Source organism: Botrytis sinoallii, assembly GCF_014898435.1.
Source record: "Botrytis sinoallii strain Bc 23 chromosome Unknown BSIN_032, whole genome shotgun sequence".
Taxonomy (NCBI): Eukaryota; Fungi; Ascomycota; class Leotiomycetes; order Helotiales; family Sclerotiniaceae; genus Botrytis; species Botrytis sinoallii.
This window is the reverse complement of record NW_024066059.1, coordinates 417,769-440,312: the sequence shown is the minus strand read 5'-3', so window position 1 is coordinate 440,312 and position 22,544 is coordinate 417,769. Positions and strand designations below refer to the sequence as shown.

At 43.6% G+C, this 22,544-nt stretch overlaps 4 protein-coding genes across 4 annotated transcripts; 3 read left to right on the top strand and 1 right to left on the bottom strand.

Annotated features, from left to right (window-relative positions):
* The first annotated feature begins 64 nt into the window (after positions 1-64).
* On the top strand, positions 65-3,806 carry EAF02_011481 (uncharacterized protein). The gene is made up of 3 exons (XM_038907528.1): positions 65-1,627; positions 1,682-1,703; positions 1,757-3,806. Exons 1-3 carry the CDS (start codon positions 1,135-1,137, stop codon positions 3,042-3,044), a joined length of 1,803 nt encoding a protein of 600 aa, XP_038752750.1. The 5' UTR covers positions 65-1,134; the 3' UTR covers positions 3,045-3,806.
* A 546-nt stretch (positions 3,807-4,352) lies between these two features.
* On the bottom strand, positions 4,353-7,173 carry EAF02_011480 (uncharacterized protein; the record flags this gene model as incomplete). Its single annotated transcript, XM_038907527.1, has 3 exons — positions 4,353-4,806; positions 5,790-6,618; positions 6,669-7,173. 3 exons carry the CDS (start codon positions 7,171-7,173, stop codon positions 4,353-4,355), a joined length of 1,788 nt encoding a protein of 595 aa, XP_038752749.1.
* Positions 7,174-13,507: 6,334 nt separating this feature from the next.
* EAF02_011479 (uncharacterized protein) lies at positions 13,508-17,938 on the top strand (the record flags this gene model as incomplete). Its single annotated transcript, XM_038907526.1, has 3 exons — positions 13,508-13,600; positions 13,691-17,656; positions 17,705-17,938. 3 exons carry the CDS (start codon positions 13,508-13,510, stop codon positions 17,936-17,938), a joined length of 4,293 nt encoding a protein of 1,430 aa, XP_038752748.1.
* A 770-nt stretch (positions 17,939-18,708) lies between these two features.
* EAF02_011478 (uncharacterized protein) lies at positions 18,709-22,468 on the top strand (the record flags this gene model as incomplete). Its single annotated transcript, XM_038907525.1, has 2 exons — positions 18,709-21,324; positions 21,380-22,468. 2 exons carry the CDS (start codon positions 18,709-18,711, stop codon positions 22,466-22,468), a joined length of 3,705 nt encoding a protein of 1,234 aa, XP_038752747.1.
* Positions 22,469-22,544: the final 76 nt, after the last annotated feature.

Here is a 22,544-nt window from a genome sequence, read left to right as displayed (position 1 = left end):
ATGATCAATTCGAATCCTTGTAAATGACTTCTTTTGAATCTTTTCAAACGAATGGCTTTTCCTTTTTTCTTTGAGCTATCTGGTCTATCTTGCTGTCTGCCTGCGGTTCTTCTGAATGTCTACACCAAAGTCCATCCATCTCCCTTTCGATTCGTTCTCCTGTCCTCTCTTTTCTTTTTACCCTTGCTAATCCCATTCTCCAAGCTCGCTCATTCGTCGTTGCTCCAAGATTGATTCCTTGCCATTGCTTTCCACACTCCCATGCTTGACAAAGTTATTAGAAGTAGTCTTTAACCTAGTATGGTAGTAAAGACAGCAAACCTAGCATCTATTCTCCTTGGTCCAATTGGTCCCCACCATTAATATATTCAGTTCCCAAGTACTCCCTCTTCCTGCTGCTGCGGAACCTTTACCTTGCAAAATTTCCATGAACCGACCACTACTTACACTACCACAAACTCCAAAAAGTCTGGGTTTACCTCCTACTCATACTATAACGTCCCATCCATTCATCATACCTACATACATCATACATACATACATACATACCTACATACATACATCTTTTTTGGTTGCGCGCCTTCCCCAGCATAATATCCATTGCAGCTTTTCGCATACGCCTCGTGTTTCTTCCCCTCTTCGGCATTGCAGCGAGCATTTTCTAGCATCTTTTTCCCAGCATTTATTCCTACCCTCCCTGGTCGCATAATAATAATTGTTCATCCGTCTTCTACCCCATCTACCGCAGACCACCACTACCATCCTCAAAATCGACCACCACCACCACCACACTTAGAAGTGCATGTTTCCTTTAGCTGCGCGCGTCTAGCATTAGTTCAAACAAATCTCAAAATATTCTCGCTTTCGAAACTTCACATCACCTGAAATAAATCAGCCAGACTCAATCCGTTACTCCTGCAGATTCCGCAGGGTTTATATATTTGACGCTGCCAGGAACCATACTTCGCTTTGCTTATCATGCATGCAGTATCCCGCTCTTGAGGCTTTCAACGTCCCTGATATTGTATACCTTACGCAAGGTCCTGTACCATTAAACAACTTCAATTACCTCGGATTTCTGGAATTTAAGGAAACACCTGGGAAACCATTCGTTTAGAGACCATAGATCAAAGAATGCACGAATCTATGATGGCCCATATTGGCATGGACCATGAGCAACACCACAATCCACAAGAAAATGGATACGGCGGTGAAGGTCAATGGCAGGATATGGGCAACAATTACAACTCTTCACAGCATCAATCACCAATCTTTGAAAATAGGATTCAATATGAATATATGAACCAGCATCATCCAATGCCCACTGAGCCTCAGTATCCAAATCCAAGAATGGCCCCGCCGCCGCCGACATATCCCACACATCACCAGCAACTGCTTCCTCTCATCATGCCAAACCATCCCACGTGGCCGAGCATGTTGACAAATCCTGCAAACTCTCAAGCACCACCTGTTGCGATTCCTCCTGCGAACTCTGGTAAACCACCTCCAAAACTACCAACTATCCATGCTACTCCGACTCCAAGGAAGACGCTCACTGATAGTGATCGACGACGGATGTGTCAATATCATGAGGACAATCCTACTGTTAAGCAGACTGAAATTGGAGGTATGACATGACAAGACTCCTTTAATGATTTTCTTGCTAAAATTTCCCTCTTAGCCATGTTTGGTGTTGAACGAAGGTATGATTGACAGTTAACATTTGGGTTTTGATCTTAACTAAAAAAGAATGTAGTACTGTCTCTAAAGTTTTACGCCAAAGAGAAAAATATCTTTTCCCTGAAGACCGAAGCTTATCTCCAGTCAAACGAGCTAAAGGAAAGTTCCCTGATATCGAGAGAGCCCTATCGAATTGGGTGCGAAATACCCAAAAGCAGGGGATTCCTCTTACCGATTCTGCGATCAAGGAGAAGGCTAGATTTTTCGCCACTACAGTTGGTAATAATGAGAGTCACCTAAAGACAAATAGCACAACTTGGCTAGAAAAATTCAAGCAAAAGAATGGGATCATTCATCTCAGACGACGAGCTTCCGCGGCTGATATTGGTAGTCTTTCCGAACGCATGGCGCTCAACATCGATTCGAGCAGAAGTTCCGGATCACGAACATCTAATGGTGTCTCACCCGCTTCGCCATTACAATCTCCCTTGCTATTAGCATCCGCTAAGAGTAGTGAAGATCTCAGATCTCATCATATGCACGATAGTTTGAACAGCTATTTCGATTTCACCCAAACAGCAAGCTACAAGCAACACTCAAATTCTCACAGCACAGCTTCATTGTCTAGTGCCTTTACCGACAACAATCCATCGTCATTTTCAGGGGGGCCAACTAGTCCCACGACCCCATTTGCATTTTCTCCTGAGGGAAGTACCGGATCTTGGATGCCATCTCAGCAATCTCGGGTAATACAGCATTCGACGAACGGAAATGGAAATTCTAACACTGAAGACAACATCAACCATGGGATGGATCCAAATAATCCTGCTAGCAACTTTCAACGTCCCAGAAGCCAGACTTTCCCCACTTTAGCCATTGATCCTTCGTTCATTGCCTCGCAAGGTAATGATCCTATGACACCGAAGTATAATTTACCGGACACAGCCCCTTCATCAGCCGTCGAATCGCCGGTACATGAATTAGGCCCACCATTTGGATTGGATTCTGCAATTTCGCCACGGTCTTTACATCATAGCAGCAGTCATAGCTCTTTGGCTCCTCCACCGGCATCACTTACTCCAATTAGCGGATTGCAATCACCTCCACATCTTTCAACACCAAACTCACCTACCCAGGATGATGCACGCCGGGCGCTTGATACTTTACTGAATTTTTTCCAGCAAGCTCCGACTGGATTGGTGGATCAAAATGAGTATCTGACGGTTCTTAAATTGACCGAAAAGTTGCGAATTCAACAGCAGAATCCAGGACCTTTACCAGGCGGCTTGCATCGGATTTCAGAACAGGACGATTGCGAGAATCAGCCACAAAATATGAAGATGGAACAGTCTACGGCCTGCTAACAAATAATGAGTTTCATATCTCTTTTATATATACGCTTTAAATCTCTGTACATCATGGCATTTTAAACACACGGTTCCAAACTCGACATTCCCCGGCGTTATTTTCATCACATCTCTCAATTTGTATATGAGCTCTCCCGTCTTCATCTTTTTCCTGCTATCAGTAACGGTCTTGCATCACCCTCTTCTTTTCTGATCCTTGCGATCGGTCAAAATGAAGGTGTATAATATCTACCGGCATGGCCAAAATCGGGGATTTAGGAAGGAATTCAAAAAGAAAAAAATTTAGGAACTATCCTCGGATGAAATTTATATACCCAACCAAGCTCACTCGGTTTCCAAGATTTCCTCCTTTACATCTTCGACGCTCACGCGAAATCTTCGGCTCAGTACTCATCTGCTTGCTCTCTCGCGCGTTTAATTCTTTATATATCCTCTTTGGATCTTCTTTCACGCGGGGTTTTTGTTACATATGCGCTCTCATGCCCCTGAAGGGATTTTGCTCATCATACCCCAACAGCACGTTTTCTTTTCTCTTTCCACACACTTTCGGCGGGATTTTTGTATTACTTTTTCGTGTGCTTTTCTTTCACTCGTGTACGTACCGGAGAATCTGTGGTGGAATAGAAATATTTCGCCTTGTTTGATCTGAGGTGCAGAGTTCAAATTCCTGGATATGTTTGTTTGTTGGATTTCTCTTGTGCGAAATCATCAAACAGCATACACGGCTTGTTTTGTTACCTACCTACCTACCTACCTACCTACCTATATTTTGCTAGTCTATTCATTCACCTTCCTCGCTCTTTGGTGTATTTTTTGTACTTAGGGACTCTTTTTTTCCTTCATCTTCTTCTTCTTCGAATCGTTCGTTCGTTTATTGTATAGTGCTTGTGTGAACTTGTAGTGAAGTTTTTCCGTAGGTGGAATAGGATAAGAAGACAGATTGGGATGGATGGTATGGGACTCGTTGATCTAATGAGATATATGTGCATGGAGGGATGGATGGATGGATGAACGAATTGTTCTCCGAGGACAAGAAGGTCGAGAATTTCTTGTTTACTTTTCGAGCTAGCATCAGACAGATCAAAACATACATGTGGAATGAAATGGGTGGTTAATCTGCTACAATGATGGACTTTTCAACCTGCAAATACTGATTTTGTAGAACTTTCAATACGAAGGCTGTGAGCAGGAACTGTATGGTGCATGACTCAAATAATTCAGTACAATTTTTAATATAAAAAGCATGAATGGGTATCTAAACTCTCAACGCAACGCACGCAAGCTGACAGCTCAAAATATGTAAACTTAATTCAACCTCTCATCCAATAACTCCTGCACTCCTTTCTCCCCCAGCTCCGGCATTATTCTCATAATAATCATTTCCACAACTCCATATAGCAAATGTTTATTACAATACACATCACCAAAAACATTCAGCACGTCTTCTACTTCCCGAATATGTCTTTCTTCTTTTGACAGTTCGGTTTTCGCTTCGAGATCAAAATCAATAGTATCGGTGCTGCTTCCCGAAGAGTATAAAGGAGTGCGACCAAAGTAAATATCACTCACAGCTATTGGTATCAAACCTAATATAGCCTCAGCACACCTTCGTCGTATTTCGATCGTTTCAGTGGTTGTAGGAGGTATTCTCGCTGGTGCGAGCGTGTTATTGGGGAAGAGTGTTTGGCGAAGGGTGCGGAGAATGGGTGGCAGCAGAGTGGGGTCTAGAATGAGAGTGTGAATTTGGTGGGAGAGGAGTCTGCCATGCTTGTTAGCTTGTGCTTTTACAATTGCTGAGACATGGGATAATGTGGGCCAGCCTGTAGGGAATTGATTGTGTTGGTGTTGTGTATGAAAAAGAGGAGACTTGGTGGGATGAATGGATGGGTGATTAAAAATTACAATAGATTGCAGCAAAGAATAGCACTTGATGCATCATTTTAGATAAGATCTGAAGGAATGTGTAACACCAGTGAGGTTTTTTTGACAGCCAGACCATCTGAACAAGGGGTTCAAACGCTCGCGGCGAAGTCATCGGATGTTTTGCTCGCCTCGGGCCATGATGCAGATGGGGGCCAAGAAGCGGAGGAACGCGTAAAAATTGCAGATCTTCCAAGTTTTGTAAAAGAAGGAAGCGGCAATTGACTGGTCTGGAAGATGCTTTATGTGGGGAAGGAATCTGCGCAGCAATAATGCGAGGCATAGAAAGATTTCTATCCTCCCATTGAGCCGGGCGCTTAGGGAAGGTTATCGTAAGGCACGACTCATTTTACGCCCCAGATTTGAAGCACCCACTGCACGAAACGTAATAACAGGGATAAAAAGAATAATCCAATGCGGGCAAGGGGAAGCAATGGATGAATGCAAAATCTCTAGGTTCGAGCGATGATTGGATTTGTCGATATGACCGCATGATGCCAGTGAGTACACCATTTCGCGAGTAAGTTATCAAATCCATCATGGCGATGTTACATTGCATTTTAGTGGCTTATGGCTAGGCATCTGAAGAGACTCCTCATTCGGCATTCTGCAGTCCCTTGTCATGCATACCGATAACGGGAACTATATCCCTGATGCTGAACGGCCATTATTAAACGACTTCGTTTCTGCAAGCTAACTGGAACGTTTTTGGTCAAGTGACCAAAACTTCATGCGGTGTGATGTATAGATGGTCTGACAGACGCCGGAAATGGATTCTGGAATTCGGAACGAAATGAAAAATGATCAATCATAATAACGTACTTGTCAATCATGCCGTCTGTATCTCCAATTTTTCCAGGGCCGGTAATTGCACCCCATTGAAGAAGAGATAATGTGGCGCTCAGCCATGGCATGCGAGCATCCGTATCTAGCAAAGTAGAGACGCATGACCATAGCTTCATTTTGAGAATAGGGCGCTTGAGTGGTTGAGCTCGAGCCCAAGGTAACGCTTCCGGGTTCTTCGGTGGTTCCGAGTCATCGTTCGGCAACGTAAAGCCAGTAGGTTTCCTCGTGGGAGGAATACGAGACGGCAATGAAGAAGAGCTAGCAATAGCAATGAATATAACCCGGACCGCGGCGAACGCCAGAAACAAATATTGGAGAATTAGCCAAAAATGTTTCTGCACCGATTTCCCAACATTCGAAGCTTTCGTATTGCCGGCTTTGATATCCAATAAGTTCGGTCTGGTAATTTCGGAATTTGACCTGTCGATTCGAACCTGAGCTTTAGCTTTTGGTAGTCGAGCTTGCATGACTTCTGCAACCTTCATTATACCCTCCCATAATAGCCATGGTTCGCAAGCTTTACCTCCAATACCATTTCCCAGTATCATTTCCGAAAAAATCTGACCAACTAGAGATGTCAAGCAATCATTCTCGAGATCTTCCGTAGGCAGTAGAACGGCTAAAACGCCGTTAACAATCAATTGTCTATATGCAGCTTCATTATTCGACTGGCTCTTGATCGTATCGGGATCTTCATCAAGCGGAACGGGAGACAAAGGCGCAAAAGGCCAGAGCGAATGATATACTTGTCGCGGGTTCACCGAAATTGGTTCTGGGTGTAGAGGGTAATGCGACGTTCTATATACTTTTCATCCATTAGCATAATCGCTTGATGTACCTCATAGGTGACTATACTTTTGACATGTGTATCCAATAAGTCTGGCAGTTCTTCAAACAGCAAGCTCTCCAAGTCCACCTTCCTTAGCCTTTGCTCCAGAGCTCTCGTACAATGTGCAATAATCTTTACCACCTCCTCCACAAACATTTGGTCCGGCGTAATTTTCGCATACCAGGTATGCACAAATTCCCTTATTATAATTGCTATCAATGCGTATAACTGCAAGTCAACCTCATTACTACTTGTTAATGGGGGAAGTATCTCATCGATTGGAGCCGGGGTACTGCGGCCCTTTTCACTAAGATGTGAGCATAATGTGCGACGTATGAACAACAATGTAGACCTGTCGGAGATAGCATCTGCATCTGTAGAGAGTTTTCTGTTGGTGGGAGCCGCTGGAGCATTAGATCGTAAAGGAGGATTCGACGTTGCTATTGTTTCTGTAGAGGGAGTGGTCGTGTTCGGGATTGTGTGAGCTTTTGTGCGAGGCTGAAAGGGTGTGCGCACAGGTACGCCTGCCATTGCTTAGAAAAATACGGTTGAATGACCGCGGAATCATGACGAATTGCTAGGCATGATGCTAAGTTTGAGGACGATACTATGTTGCAATAAAGAGGGAGAGGGAGAAGATGAGGCTGTAAGTTTAAGGTGGGTACCTGATGCATCTCCCAGGAGATAATGCGGGCGTGGATAGTGAAGAACCAATAAGATGTCAAGCTCTGTCGTACCCATAATTTACACATCCATTCAACAATAATATCAACATCTCTACTTGAAAATCAAGACACAACCGATTCTTAAAGTCCCATTCTCTTGAATCATTTTCTTCCTTCTCAAACTCATTTCGATGGGCAAGAATCCAACAACCACATCGGGCTTACGCGGAGAACAATTGAAGGTGCAAAGACTAGCACGCCAGTCTGCCCCTTTCCATCCCAACCACTGCTCAAATACAGTCGTATGCCATGCCTTGATATGCCGTGTTATGACTTTGTCTACCTTTTGTGTTCATTCTCTCATCTTCTTTTGTCAAATATACGGAACAAGTGTTCTGGAGGTCGAAACATTGAAAGACATGAAATGTGTATACAGCACACGCTATCAAGTCTGACTCAAGCGTGCGAACCGAAAGATTGATCTATCGGGGGGATGTTATAGCAACTGAGCATATACGTCAATAAACTTTCTATCTGAAATAGGTCAGGCGACTTCTGCAGCGAGAAATCATCTCTTAGTTCATGTTAGGAATGTCCTAGGGACACATGTACCTGTCAGTCAAGGCATATCTCTCCCTGCTCGCGAGAATAAGTCCAAGTGAACGGGTCGTCTTCTCAGAACAGGCCTGCACTCAAATACAATATGATGCTTGCTTTATGGTCGTTTGTTGTGAATGTGTATCCATGTATCAAATCGTTCATTGCCTTTCGTCTTTGTCAAGTATGCCGATGAACATCATTTTGATTCGAATTAAAACAATTGAATAACACATCCGGCACTTCACGAGTTGTATAATGTCTTTTTCAGCCATGAATACATGAGACGAATTTGCTGGTATTGCACTCTTACCGGCCACTCGGCATGCTCATGTAGTGCGAGTGGCACCCTTAAGCCGTAGCTCAGGCACTCATATACGGGGCCATCTATTAATGAAATACGAACCGTATCTTCGTGAAAATTCTATCACGAGTCAAGCCGATAAATATTCTGTAGCACATGCATTTTGCTTCTAATTGAATTGAATAGTTCTTGATGCATAGCTGATATAATGGTTAGTTTTTTTTAACTCGTGTTGATACTTAGCTCCTAGTTCTCCTAGTTTTTCTCTAATCGAGTATTCTACAGCAACTTCTAAGTGTAAACCATGTGGTAAAACCTCAAGATTTAGAACAGGAGACGCCATTACCAAAACTTGCTCCTTTGACGAGCTTACAGTAGTCAATGCAATCCATCAACCCGTGGATTTAGTTTAGGTAAGCTTTAGAAACAAAATTTTAACAGAACATTCGCCTCAAATATTCACATATGGCTTGTCATTTGCTTATCTATGGCCAACAGCCGAGCATGAGAAGTTCTCACTCCCCACTTGTACATAAACGCTCATAAGTATCTCTTTCAAACCCCCTCATGGTCCTGATTCCGATACCTCAAGACTTTGCATGCTTGAACAGTACTATGAGTGATTCCGCAATTCCTCTCAGTATTTCCGTCGTCTGCTTGAATGTTCGTCTTGTATTCAAGCCTTGTCGAGTTGTCTGAAAGTTTGGTATTGCGACTTCAAAGCCTTCAATGAGCCGTCCTATCGTCACCCTAAGACTTTCAACGTGTGAAGCCCTCAAAAGTTAATATTGCACATGTGAAATACTCGATGACAGACCTTATGCTGACAAACATAGAATAGGAATCGTCAGTCTATGTCACTGTAGAGGTTATTCATTTTGTCGGGTAATATCTCATTCTGGTCTCAAAGTTAGAGCAAATGGGAGCTTAAGTGTTCTAAAGTGTTCTAAAAGAGTCTTCCAAGCTCTACAGTGTTCCAGACCGCGTTAGTAGAAATCTGGATATTATCTGCATACCTTTACAATGTTGTTACAAATCGATTTTTTAGTAGCTCCTAGTGCGGCGATCTTTTGACTAGCCTCTGTTGCTTTTTGTATAAATAATGAGTCCCCCCCCCCCCACACGTTTTATGGATTTCTCTTTCTTCTTTGGCATGGAGTGATACAGTTTTTTCTCTCGTAAGTCTTCTTTTCGACTTCGCGGAGTCGAAAAGAAGACTTACGAGATAAGAATCTGAATCATTTTATGCTCGGCTGGCGAAGACGGAATTCTCTACCTGTACGCGGTGCCGGCTACGAACCTGAATTAATTCACAATTATATTCAGAGCCAGAGAGATACGCATTACATAAGATTGTTTGAGAGTTCATTTGTCCAACGCCGGGCTATAGAAGAACAATCAAAGTTGTGATATCCTCAACGATGCTTAACATATTTTGATGTAAAAGGGTCTCAAAGTTTTTCAACCTAATCTGTGAATAATGCGTCGGAAGTCTCTCAAGTTCTTTAATATTAGTAATAATAATGATCCAGCTTCAAACCGCAAGTTTTCAATGCAGCGTATCTTTAAATACCTAGTGTAATATGATAAATCTCAGTTGAATCATTGTGTGTTGCGCAAATGTGAACTGTCAAACCCCAAGTTCCCAGTGCTTGTTTCTCAATGATCTTTTCACCTCCGCATTCTATGAGCTTCGGCTTCTCGTTCCTTCTTGTTCCGGTTCTCGGCACAGGAAAAGGAGGGAAACGGTGGGATGCACATGTAGCTCAAGTCTGACTCGATTGATTTATCACCTAATTCAAACACTTCGACGGCTCCAACTAGCAATATTCAAGTTTCAAGTGATTAGTCTGATTAATCTGATTAATCTGATTAATCTGATTAATCTGACCTATCAGACGATTTTAAGCTTGAAAGGTGCCCTTAGTCGAGTTTTAACTTTACAGTGATCTGGCATGTACCGAGGATGCGTTCGGATTGGTTTTTTTGACCGAGTAGATCCATTTCAATAGGTATATTAGAAATACTAGACCTAGGTAATATTACGTTTACTGAATGCGATATTGAAGCTGACCTCGGGATATATTAGATCCAGTGGCTGAAAATTTCGAAGTGAATACAACATGGAGCTCAATGAAATATTAAGTTTAATATTTGTTTGGATGTTTTCCTACATAGTAGCTAGCAGGAACTTGAAGGTGCTTTTGACTGAAAGAATCAACATCCTTTTCATTTTCAATATGATTTTGTATGGTCCAATATTACTCCAAATATACTAGCCTCACTCAATATGTATGTTAGCTCCAGTAGATATCTAACATCCTTTTCATTTCAATGATTCCTTCACGTAGGTATAGAAGAAATCAATCCGAAAGCACCCTAATTTAAAATCGCAAACTGGCCACAGTTGTCTTTCCAATCTAGTGAATCTGTCCATTGTCTAATCTTAATCCCAAATTGCAAACTGGTCACAGTTAACTTTTCATATCTAGTGAATCTGTCCATTGTCTACTTTTAATTACACATCAGGTAAGGTCGGGATTCTGGTCGAGTGATCCTTTTGACTAGCTTCTAACACTTCGTCTATAAAGACTTCGCATTCCCTCGACATTTTCCAGATTTTTTTCTTCTTCTCCAGAGCACAGATGTGGTTTAAGTCACCACCGCCCAGAGTTCGCTGTTTCAAGTAATATTTTTCTCTAGTTGGTAGTGCGAGATGTCCGTGGCGTACACAGTCCTCCTTTTTCAGTGACCTCTCCCTCCATGAGGGAGAGATAGAGAAAGGAAGTGCCGAGTGGCGGCTGTGGAAGCGGATGGATCACTTTTCTTGACAGAAACCCGCCTTTTTCTCACTCTTTCGGGAGTGAGAGAAGGGTCGCGGTGGCTTCGGAAATTTAAAAAGGCTATGAACGAAGGCAGAATATTACTTGGGGGAGGAAAAACAGGAACTATGGACGATGGAGACTTAGAACGCAACTGTGATCCGTGACCTGGGTCATCATTCCCCCCTTCTGTTGCTTCTCATTTCGCATCCTTCGGATTCGCTGGTAATGAGAAGTAGCCTTGGAAGGAAAGCGGGTGATGGCCCAGAGTTGCGTTTGGTCGATTTCACGAGGTCACGAGATTACACGTGACTCCGAAGATCTCATGCACTCAAATTTTAGGGTTGGTGCGAGAGACATCTATGTGTGTCTTTTTACGATTCGTCATTACTTCAATTGTTGAAATTCTTATCTCGATATATCAAGTTCATACTCCCGAAGCAGTATGTGATAAATTGCTTGGGAAGTCAAGTTCACATTACATTCAACGGGGTATTTAAACCATCATCTTTTGGGGGACTTCAGAGCATGAGACCTGAGATAAATCAATACACAGCATCTTTGTGTTTAAATTAATAGATTGTTATTGGTATCATTATTGTTGTCACATTTGCTACTTGTGAAATACATTGAATTGTGACATTACTAAAAGTGTCACCAACCTATCTACTTCTATATTCTTCAATGATACTCCTCATTAGTTGCCTCCTACCAACACTGTAACGACTCGAGACTACGATCTTTCAATCTTGGCTTCTTATCAATCCCATGCAGGTGACTCCACAAATCCGAATTCTACGAATATTTGTCAAAGTATCAGACTGACCCTTACATCGGGAGATCACCCAAGCTCTCAAGCTCTCGTTTCTCCAACACCACATCAGAAGCCTTTCAAAATTATACATCAACCCAAATCCAAAGCCCAGTTATTGCTCCCGAAAGTTATTTTTGAATCGCGAACTAATGATACCCGTGTTACCGTGTCATTAAAACAAGCTACCAGTACCAGTATCAGGTTTGGTATTTTCATATGAATGGAAACTCCCCGTCCTGAGCATCTTGTTCATCTGAGCATCCGATGAACGGGAAGCAAGGTATTATATACATACAAAAGCACGAGGTAGGTCTGAATGTAATGAGATTGATGAACATTTAGAAACTAAGAATTCGGACGGTACAGTCGAAATGCCCAAGGTTCCAGCGGAGAGCCAAACAAGAATGGGACCTCCTATAAGATTGAATTGGATAACCGAATGTGAGAAGAAACAGGCTGAGAAAGATCATAGGGATTAGACTTGCTTCCATATGGATTGGAAAGCGGTACGCCAAATCACGTAAACACAATCATACAATGAAAACACTTGTATTTCATGACTTTATAATGATGCAGATTCATATTCACAAACAGATGATAATGGATTTGAATCTCACGAGTGCATATTCGCAGCTTCCACTCGAAACATGAATACTTGATCTGATATCGAATACTACTAGGTACCTAGGTAGCATTAAAAAGAGTCCTGGTGTCCTGCTGGAGCTTGCCTCGAGCTTGCTTACCTGATCTCAGTTGCTCTTTCACAGTGGGGCACTGCAACAACAAAAGAAAATTAGAGGCAAATTCAATGAAAGAATAGAAATTCCTCTAAAACGATCAACAAGTACAAATATGAGATAGAAGTAGTAACCAAATACACCGCAGATACTAGAGTCTTCTCCAATTTTCACATAAGATTTATATCTACTTCAAGTAATGTTCTTTTATGAAGTTGATATTAAAGCTGATCATCATGTGACCATTAATACCTGAGGCATAAATCTTACTTCGGTAAACTTTTAGCGCAAAAAATCCATCTGGCGTGCTGAAATTTTCGCGTTCCTATCTGAACCACGACCGCAAAGCAGCAACGCAAAAGCACTGCCTTGTCTTCACAACCAAACCTTTGCGCTTCCATCGACCACAGATAATAACTCTACCACCGATGAACAGTCGCCAATCCCCCTCATCCCCCCTTTAGTTCAACGATATCAATTTTTAATTACAATCCTACCACAATTTTTGATTCTCTACGGTCTTCGTTTTCGTAAAGAAATAATTCCCACTTATTCCAATTACAATCCCCAATTTTCCCATTTGTGATCATCGACTTCTCTTTTGGGTCCATCAATTTTGTATCAACTTTATCAAAAGAAGCATCGCGCCAAGTTGTTGCTTCTATCAAAAAGTCATTCAACATCAACACTGAACGTGCCCATTCATTTGGTCCCGCGATAACACTCGTCTTTCCGCTTTATCGACGTGTTCACTCATTGTCAAATCATCGTGGACTTGATCAATACTTCTTAAACCATACGCGCCTCAATACAACATTGTACCTCATGCGCAAGGCTACCTTTTGACATGTTCTAAAGCTTACCTTGATATCAACAACCACAACTTCGACGTTCACTTCACACGCATTCGTTTCTCCCACACCACCATGGCTTCTACTATTCAAAACGCGCCGGCTACTCAACAGCCTGGTCCAACTATGCCCAATGACATGAACCCGCAGATACAAGCTCTGTTACAGGTAACTTCCTCTCCTACTCCGATTTTTGAGAATTGTGTTCTCGGTACACCCCATCGTTTCATGGTTTGCTAACCTGTTGGTTTTTAACAGAGATACAAACAAATGAAAGATCAGGGCGTCTCGGAAAAAGATCCCGAATTCATAAAAGTTCACCAAACTCTTTCGACTTTTCGCATGCATCGACAGAAAGCTGCATTCGCACAACAGCAACAACAACAGATGATGCAACAGCAGCAGCAACAACAAAATGCAAATAGTATCGCGGCAAATGGTTCGAATCTGGCCCGGCCTCCATCTACCTCGAGCTCTGTCTCTGGCGCACAAATGCCTGCTACATCCTCACTTGGCCCTTCGGCGATTCCCGCGACTGCAGCAAGCTCTGCCGCGTCTAAGGTAGTCGCTGGATCTCAGAAGCCATCTGGGAGTGCTGGCTATTTCTCGCCGGATCAATTGGCTATGCTAAAGCACCAGATTTACGCCTTCAAGTGTCTGTCGAAGAATTTGGGAATTCCGGCGCAAACCCAGCAACATTTATTTGCATCCCAAAAGAAGCTACCTGTGCCGATCGAGCAAGCGCTAGCTACCCCTCAACAGCCTGGTGAGGATGCCCAGTCTACCGTCAATGGAGTAGAAAGTACCGCTGTTCAAAAAGTCGACGGGCCCAAAATCCACGAGTACACCGGATTTCAAGACCCGCGTGAGGGACTTTTGAAACAAATTAGCTATGGTACGCACAAGCTTCGACAAAAGCGACCCATAATTCCATCTATCTTTCCAACTGGTGTCAATATTGAAGAGCTTCGTCAAAGACGCGCCGACATTATTCACAATCGCATGAATGCGAGACTTAATGAATTGAGATCATTGCCTGCAAATATTGCACATCTGGATGCTCGTGATGATGAAATGGTGCCAGATGACTCTCTCAGGCGCAAGGCTTTGATTGAGATGAAAATGTTAGCGTTGTACGATAAACAGAAGGCGTTGCGTGAGAGAGTCGGCAGACAAATGGTTCAATACGACAATCTAGCGATGACGGCCAACAGAAGCATGTATCGTCGCATGAAGAAACAATCACTTCGGGAAGCTAGGATTACCGAAAAGTTGGAGAAGCAGCAGCGCGACGCTCGTGAAACTCGGGAGAAGAAGAAGCACACTGATTATCTACAAACTGTCCTCAACCATGCTCGTGAGGTCAACTTGGCTGGCCAGAACCAGAGACAGAAGATGGTCAAACTGGGCCGTATGATGGTAACCCAGCATCAGAATATCGAAAAGGAAGAACAAAAACGCATCGAGCGAACAGCAAAGCAACGTCTCGCAGCTTTGAAATCGAACGACGAGGAAGCATACCTGAAATTGTTAGATCAAGCAAAGGATACTCGTATTACCCACTTGCTCAGGCAAACAGATGGTTTCTTGTCTCAACTCGCTGCATCCGTCAAGGAACAACAACGGAAAGCAGCCGAGCGCTATGGTGATGACTTTGAGGAGGATGAGTCTGAAGACGATGATGAGGAAGAACAGGATACTCGCAAGATTGATTACTACGCTGTCGCCCATCGCATTAAAGAAGAAGTCAACAAACAGCCTAGCATTCTTGTCGGCGGTACTCTGAAGGAATACCAATTGAAGGGTTTGCAATGGATGATTTCACTGTACAACAACAATTTGAATGGTATTTTAGCAGATGAGATGGGTCTCGGTAAAACCATTCAGACCATCAGTTTGCTTACATATTTGATCGAGGTCAAAAAACAGAACGGTCCTTTCCTGGTTATTGTTCCATTGAGTACTCTGACCAATTGGACTCTTGAGTTCGAAAAGTGGGCTCCAGCTATTGGAAAGATTGTTTATAAAGGTCCTCCAAACACAAGAAAGCAACAGCAAAATCATCTTCGTTATGGAAACTTCCAAGTACTTTTGACTACATACGAATACATCATCAAGGACAGACCAATTCTGAGCAAGATCAAATGGGTGCACATGATTATTGATGAAGGTCATCGTATGAAGAACTCACAGTCGAAACTCAGTGCTACTCTCACACAGTACTACACTACTCGCTATCGTCTTATTCTTACTGGTACCCCTCTTCAGAACAATTTGCCAGAACTTTGGGCATTGCTCAATTTCGTTCTACCCACCATCTTCAAGTCTGTAAAATCTTTCGATGAATGGTTCAATACTCCTTTTGCCAACACTGGTGGTCAAGACAAGATGGAGCTCACTGAAGAAGAACAAATTCTTGTTATTAGACGTCTCCACAAAGTTTTGCGACCTTTCTTACTTCGTCGTCTTAAGAAGGATGTCGAAAAGGATCTCCCAGACAAGACTGAAAAGGTTATCAAGTGTAAATTCTCGGCTTTGCAAGCCCGTCTCTACAAACAGATGGTTACACATAACAAGCTAGTTGTAAGCGATGGAAAGGGAGGCAAGACCGGAGCTAGGGGTTTGAGCAACATGATCATGCAGTTGCGAAAACTTTGTAACCATCCTTTCGTGTTTCGCGAAGTTGAGGATCAAATGAATCCAACGGGATACATCAATGATTCCTTATGGCGAAGTGCAGGAAAGTTTGAGTTGCTCGACCGTATATTGCCAAAGTATCAAGCAACTGGACACAGAGTTCTGATGTTCTTCCAAATGACGGCCATCATGGACATTATGGGAGAATTCCTTGATTACAGAGGTATCAAATTCATGAGATTGGATGGTACGACTAAATCTGATGATCGTTCGCTTCTCCTAAAGGAGTTCAATGCACCAGACTCCGAATACTTTTGTTTCTTGCTGTCAACTCGTGCCGGAGGTCTCGGTCTAAATTTGCAGACTGCTGACACTGTTATCATCTATGATTCGGATTGGAATCCTCATCAAGATTTACAGGCTCAGGATCGTGCTCATCGTATCGGTCAAAAGAACGAAGTTCGTATTCTTCGACTCATCAGTTCCAACTCGGTCGAGGAGAAAATCTTGGAAAGAGCAAAGTTCAAGCTTGATATGGATGGCAAGGTCATTCAAGCTGGTAGATTCGATAACAAATCTTCTGAGACTGATCGTGATGCGATGCTTAGGGTTATGTTAGAAACAGCCGAAGCCGCTGAGTCTATGGAGCAGGATGACATGGACGATGAAGAGCTTAACGAGATTTTAGCACGCTCTGACGAGGAAATTGTCAAGTTCCGAGAAATGGATGAGGAAAGAAACAAACATCTTTTATACGGCAACAATCCTCAAAGCAAGCGTATTCCTCGTCTCATGGCAGAAAGTGAACTCCCTGAGATATACATGTCTGATGGAAATCCTATATCTGACGAGCCAGAGGCACCAGTAGGTCGTGGCCAAAGAGAGCGCACACGTGTCAAGTATGATGATGGTCTCACGGAGGAGCAATGGACCATGGCCGTGGATGATGATGAAGACTCACCAGAAGCAGCAGCCGCCCGTAAGGCAGCTAGAGCAGATCGTCGTGAACGAAACAAGAAGAGAAAGGCAGGCCAATTGAACGGCCCTCTTTCACCAGCTGGTAGTCGTGATAGCTCCGAAGATCCCGAACCCGAGCCTGAGCCGACACCCAAGAAGGGACGTGGACGCAAGCCAGGCTTTAAGGTTGAGAAGCGCAAAGCCGATGACTTTGATGAGGAACAACCACCGCCAAAGCGAAAGCGTGGTGGTCCAGGGCGCCCACCGAGAATCCCTAACGGAGATATTTTGACGCCCAAGACTCGAGTGACTCTCCAGGCCAGTTTGAAGATAGTCTTTGATCATTTGATGCACCTAAAATCTTTGCCTGAATCTCCAGACTCACAAGGAGAGCAAACAGCACGCGAGATCATATTCCCATTTGTTTCTTTGCCGTCGAAGAAGGACTTCCCAGATTATTATGTGATTATCAAGGAACCAATTGCCATGAAGCTCATTGAAAAGAAAATCAACAAGAGAGAATACAATAGTCTCCAAGATTTCAAGAAAGATATCGACACCCTCTGTACCAATGCTAAGACATATAACGAGGATGGTAGCTTGATCTATGTTGATGCTGTTGCGATCAGCGTAAGTTCAATCGATTTTTGTATTTATAGCAGTACTAACAAATAATAGGAGGAATGTGAATCTCGAATTCAAGACGAAATCAACGAGCATCCGGAACTTGGTCCTGAAGGCGATGAGACTTCACGCAACGGCGGCTCAACGGCTCCTACTACGAGTGCTGGAACTCCCATGCCAGCACCCGGGCCGAGCACAAAGTTGAAGCTTACATTTAACAAGCAGCCGGCCAATGGCAGAAGTAGTAGTATGCAAACTGATGACGACGATGACGATGATGATGAGTAGACACTCATACATGAGATTCATTGGAATTTACGATGGAAAGGGGTGTAAGGGTCTTGGTGGGTTACTTATTCTCGCACGTACAATCCGTGCATGTTGTTTTTTTTAGTGGCGTTTGCATCACATGGAAAGGAGTTACCTGAAGGGAACAAATATTTTGCGCATTTGACGCGAAGGCATGACAGGCTTCTCAAAAGCTTTTCGGTTCTATCAAAAGGCATATGCCCAGAATGTATTTTAATAGAGCGAAAGAGATGCATGAGATAATTCCATAGTATACCAGTCTATTGACAGAAATTAAAAATTTGTACCAAGTTATTCTTTTTATGAGATTTTTCATAATGAACTGCATGTTATATTGCAAACTTTGCAAAGAAGGTAGTGAGCAAGTCACTGTCTGATTGACAACCGCCAAATCGTGGTGTTGTTAAACCGCATTGGACTAGCGGTGATATTTACAGATAAATGTCCGTGCTTTATTTATAGCGTTGTCCTGAATACCCGTATTCCAAGGCTTTCAGTTTTATCATCTGCAGTACTTCAACATTGCATACAGCAGAACAGAATACTATCAGCTTCAGGTTGACTTACTTTGCATGTTCCTCGATTTTCGGCGCGAAACATTCAACTCTGCAGATGCTGATATTCTGAACTCGATGAATCCCTAACTTAACAAGCTGATCCTCGACGCGACTTTCACCAGTTCTCCAGTTGCGCCAATTGTCCAGGCTCTTCCAAATAATTACCAACGCGCAGGATAGTAAGCCAGCATTATGTCTGCGAACAAAAACGGCCATGTCAATGGTGGCGCAAACGGTCATGATGCTAGCAATACGAATGGAAGAATGGTTAGCAAACGGTTTTCCGACATCCCCTCAGCTATCGATATTCCGGTGACAGGAGAAGATGATGATCAGGCAGTCGAAATCGATCTCGAAGATTTACTCGATGACCCCACCGAACTATGTACATTACTCGAAAACGAAAGTGCGGCTCGCACATATTGGATGACAGTTGCACTAGCATACGCGAAGCAAAAGAAGGTTGATCATGCAATTGAGATGTTGACAAAAGGTCAATCTGCTATGCGCGGTGGTAACAAGGAGAGACTCAGCATGCTCACATGTTTATGCTGGATGTATCTATGGAAGAGTAAAGAGGCACCTCGCCATCGGCCAGATAGCGTGGAGCACGGAGAAGAGATCAAAACGAAAGAGGATTGGTTGAAAATGGCGACGTCGAATTTGAATGACGCTTCCCGAATTAACCCATCATTTCCACCATTATTCTTAGCACGAGGTGTCTTGCAGCTTCTCCGAGCATCTACTCGTCCATTTCCAAGAAATAATACAGCACCCGGCGCACTGGATCCCGAGAAGGCTGAGCTTCTACGAGGAGCCCAAAAGTCATTTGAGGATGCAATCAAGGCTTCACACGGTAGAAATATGTTGGCAGTATTAGGCAAGGCGAGGGCTGCATATTCAATGGGCAAGTACGCAGAAGCTTTAGAAGGCTACCAAGAAGCATTACGCTCAATGCCAGATCTGGTAGATCCAGATCCAAGAATCGGAATCGGCTGTTGTTTCTGGCAATTGGGTTTCAAGGAAGATGCAAAGGCCGCTTGGGAGCGATCGTTGGAAATAAACCCGGATTCGAAGGTTGCAAATATATTACTCGCTCAATTCTACCTCGACCAAAGCGCACACGTACCAACGAATAGCCCAGAATTCATCCAATTGTACAAGAAGGCCATGACTGAGTATACTCAGAAATCCTACAAAGCCGATAAGGACATGCCGTTAACTTGCGCCACCTTTGCCGGATACTTCTTATCACGCAAATCGATGCCAAATGTCGAGGCTCTTGCCCAAAAAGCTATTCAATATACAGACGTCAATGCAATTGCAAGTGATGGATGGTATTTGCTTGCGAGAAAAGAGCACTTTGATGACAATTACGAGAAGGCTCTGGATTACTACGGTCGAGCTGATGATGCGCGTGGTGGTGCTGATAGGGGATATATGCCTGCTAAGTTTGGAGCTGCACAACTATCTGTTCTGAAAGGCGATTTTGGGGAAGCAAAATTACGACTCGAGAAAATCATCCAACAATCAAAGAACATTGAAGCAATGATTTTGCTGGGCACCTTGTATGCAGAAGAGGTGTTTAGCAGCCAGGAAAGCGGAGTCAAAGAAGATAAAACCACGGAATACAAGAAAGCTGTCGGTTATCTTGAAAATGTCCGTACAGCATGGAAAGATCCTAAGAAAAATCTTGTTCCTGATGCGTCGGTTCTTCTCAATCTTGCGAGACTTTACGAAACAGAACAACCCGAGAAAAGCTTGCAATGTCTCCAGCAAGTCGAGCAAATCGAGTTCGATCAGATCCCAGCTGCGGATAGGCCAGAGGAGACAGACGATGAAGCTGCATACAAGAATACTATGCGCGAAAACCTTTCCCCTCAGCTGCTTAATAACATCGGATGCTTTTACTATCAATCCGAGAAGTATGATCTCGCTCGCGAAATGTTTCAAGCTGCGTTGAATGCTTGCGTTAAAGCTGGTGAAAAGCTTGAAGGCATGGACACCGATGCATTGGTCACTACTATCAGTTTCAATCTTGGACGTACGTATGAGGCTAGCGGTATGCCTGACGAAGCGAAGACGGTCTATGAAGGGTTGTTGGGTCGTCACAGTGATTATACTGATGCTAAAACGCGTTTGGCATATATCGCACTGCGTCGGGACCGAACAGAAGAAGGACCCAAAGCTGTTTCCGCTCTGTACAAAGAGTCTTCTGCTGACCTTGAGGTCCGAGCGTTGTACGGTTGGTATCTAGGACGTATGCACTCTCGAAAGAGATCTAGCAATGTCAACGAGGATCCAGAATATCGTCACTACAAGCATACTTTGCAACAGTATGACAAGCATGATAGATATGCCTTGATTGGCATGGGTAATATCAACCTCATGGCTGCTCGTGAGATGCGTCGTGATTCCGAGTCAGACAAGCAAGCTCGAAGTAAAACCTATACGAAAGCGGTCGAATTCTTTGATAAAGCTTTACAGCTGGACCCTAAAAGTGCTTATGCTGCTCAGGGTATAGCAATTGCACTTGTGGAGGACAAAAAGGATTCCAAAACTGCCCTTCCTATCTTTTTGAAGGTAAGAGACACAGTGAAGGATCCAAGTGTATTCGTCAATCTCGGTCACATATTTGCAGAGTCGCGACAATATTCCAAAGCTATTGAACATTATGAAGCTGCTTTAACGAAAGATCGGGCTCATGATAGTCACATCCTGACTTGTTTGGGACGAACTTGGCTGTCGAAGGGAAAAGGTGATAAGAGCTTATCGTCGTTTAAGAGTGCGCTTGATTACTCAATAAAGGTGTGTTGCTTTCTTGAGAAAGAGACTTTCATATTTCAATGCTAATCATTTATAGGCTCTTGAGATTTCGCCCGAACAGGTCCACTACAAGTTCAACGTTGCATTTGTACAGCTTCAATTAGCGACTATGATTTACAACTTACCAGAAACTCAAAGATCCCTTGAAGAAGTCCAAGGTGCAGCTAAGGGTCTAGAAGATGCTATCGAAGCTCTTGACGCTATTGCTAAACATCCTAGTCCACCATATCCTAAACATGACATTGAACAACGTGCTAACATGGCGCGGAACACAATGCGTCGTCAATTGGAACGTTCAATACAAGCGCAAAAAGAGTACGAGGAAAAGAACGCTTCAAAGATCCAGGCTGCAAAGGAACAGAGAGAGGCCGAGTTGAGGAGAAGAGAGGAAGTGCGCGAAGCAGCTGTGAGGGCGGAAAATGAACGCAAGGCAAAGATCGCGGAAGAGAGACAGAAGATTGCAGAGAGAGATCGTGAATTGGCTCAGGCAAGAGCTGCTGATGATATTGCCAGAGAAAACGCGGACATGACTACGGATAGTGAGACTGGTGAGAGGATCAAGAGAAAGAAGATTCCCAAAGGTAGATCGGGTGGTGGGAAACGCAAGAAGAAGGAGGATGGAATTACTGATGATGAGGATTCCGGTGCGGAGGAGGGAGGTAGTAGATCACAAAGGAAGAGTAGAAAAGCGAGAAGGGGTAGCGGGAGTGAGGAGGAAAAGCCAAAGACTAAGAAGAGAAGACTTGCTAAGAAGGGAGGAGAGAAGAAAGACGAAGGCAAATATAAGAGTAGTGAGATCGTGGTGGAGAGTGACAGTGATGGGGATGATGGAGCTGATGAGGCGCGAAAGGCTATGGAGGGTGAGGCTGGAGATGATGTTGAAATGCAGGAGGCCACGAATGGTCAGACTACCGCCGCTGGTGGCGATAGTGACGAGGAAGAACAAGTCGTCAAGACGACAAGGAAGAGTAGAAGAGGTATAATTGAAGACGACGAGGATGAAGATGTCGAGGCTGATACTAGCGCTGTCGCTGCTACTCATCAAGACGATTCTCCGAACACGGCAAACGAGGATAATGATACCCCAATGGCGGGGACGGCGGTAGCGGATGATGATGACGAGTAGATTTAGTCGGGAGGTATCTGAATATGATTTGCGCGTGGATGGTGGGTTAGGAAGTGGGAAAATATGATTAGATAGT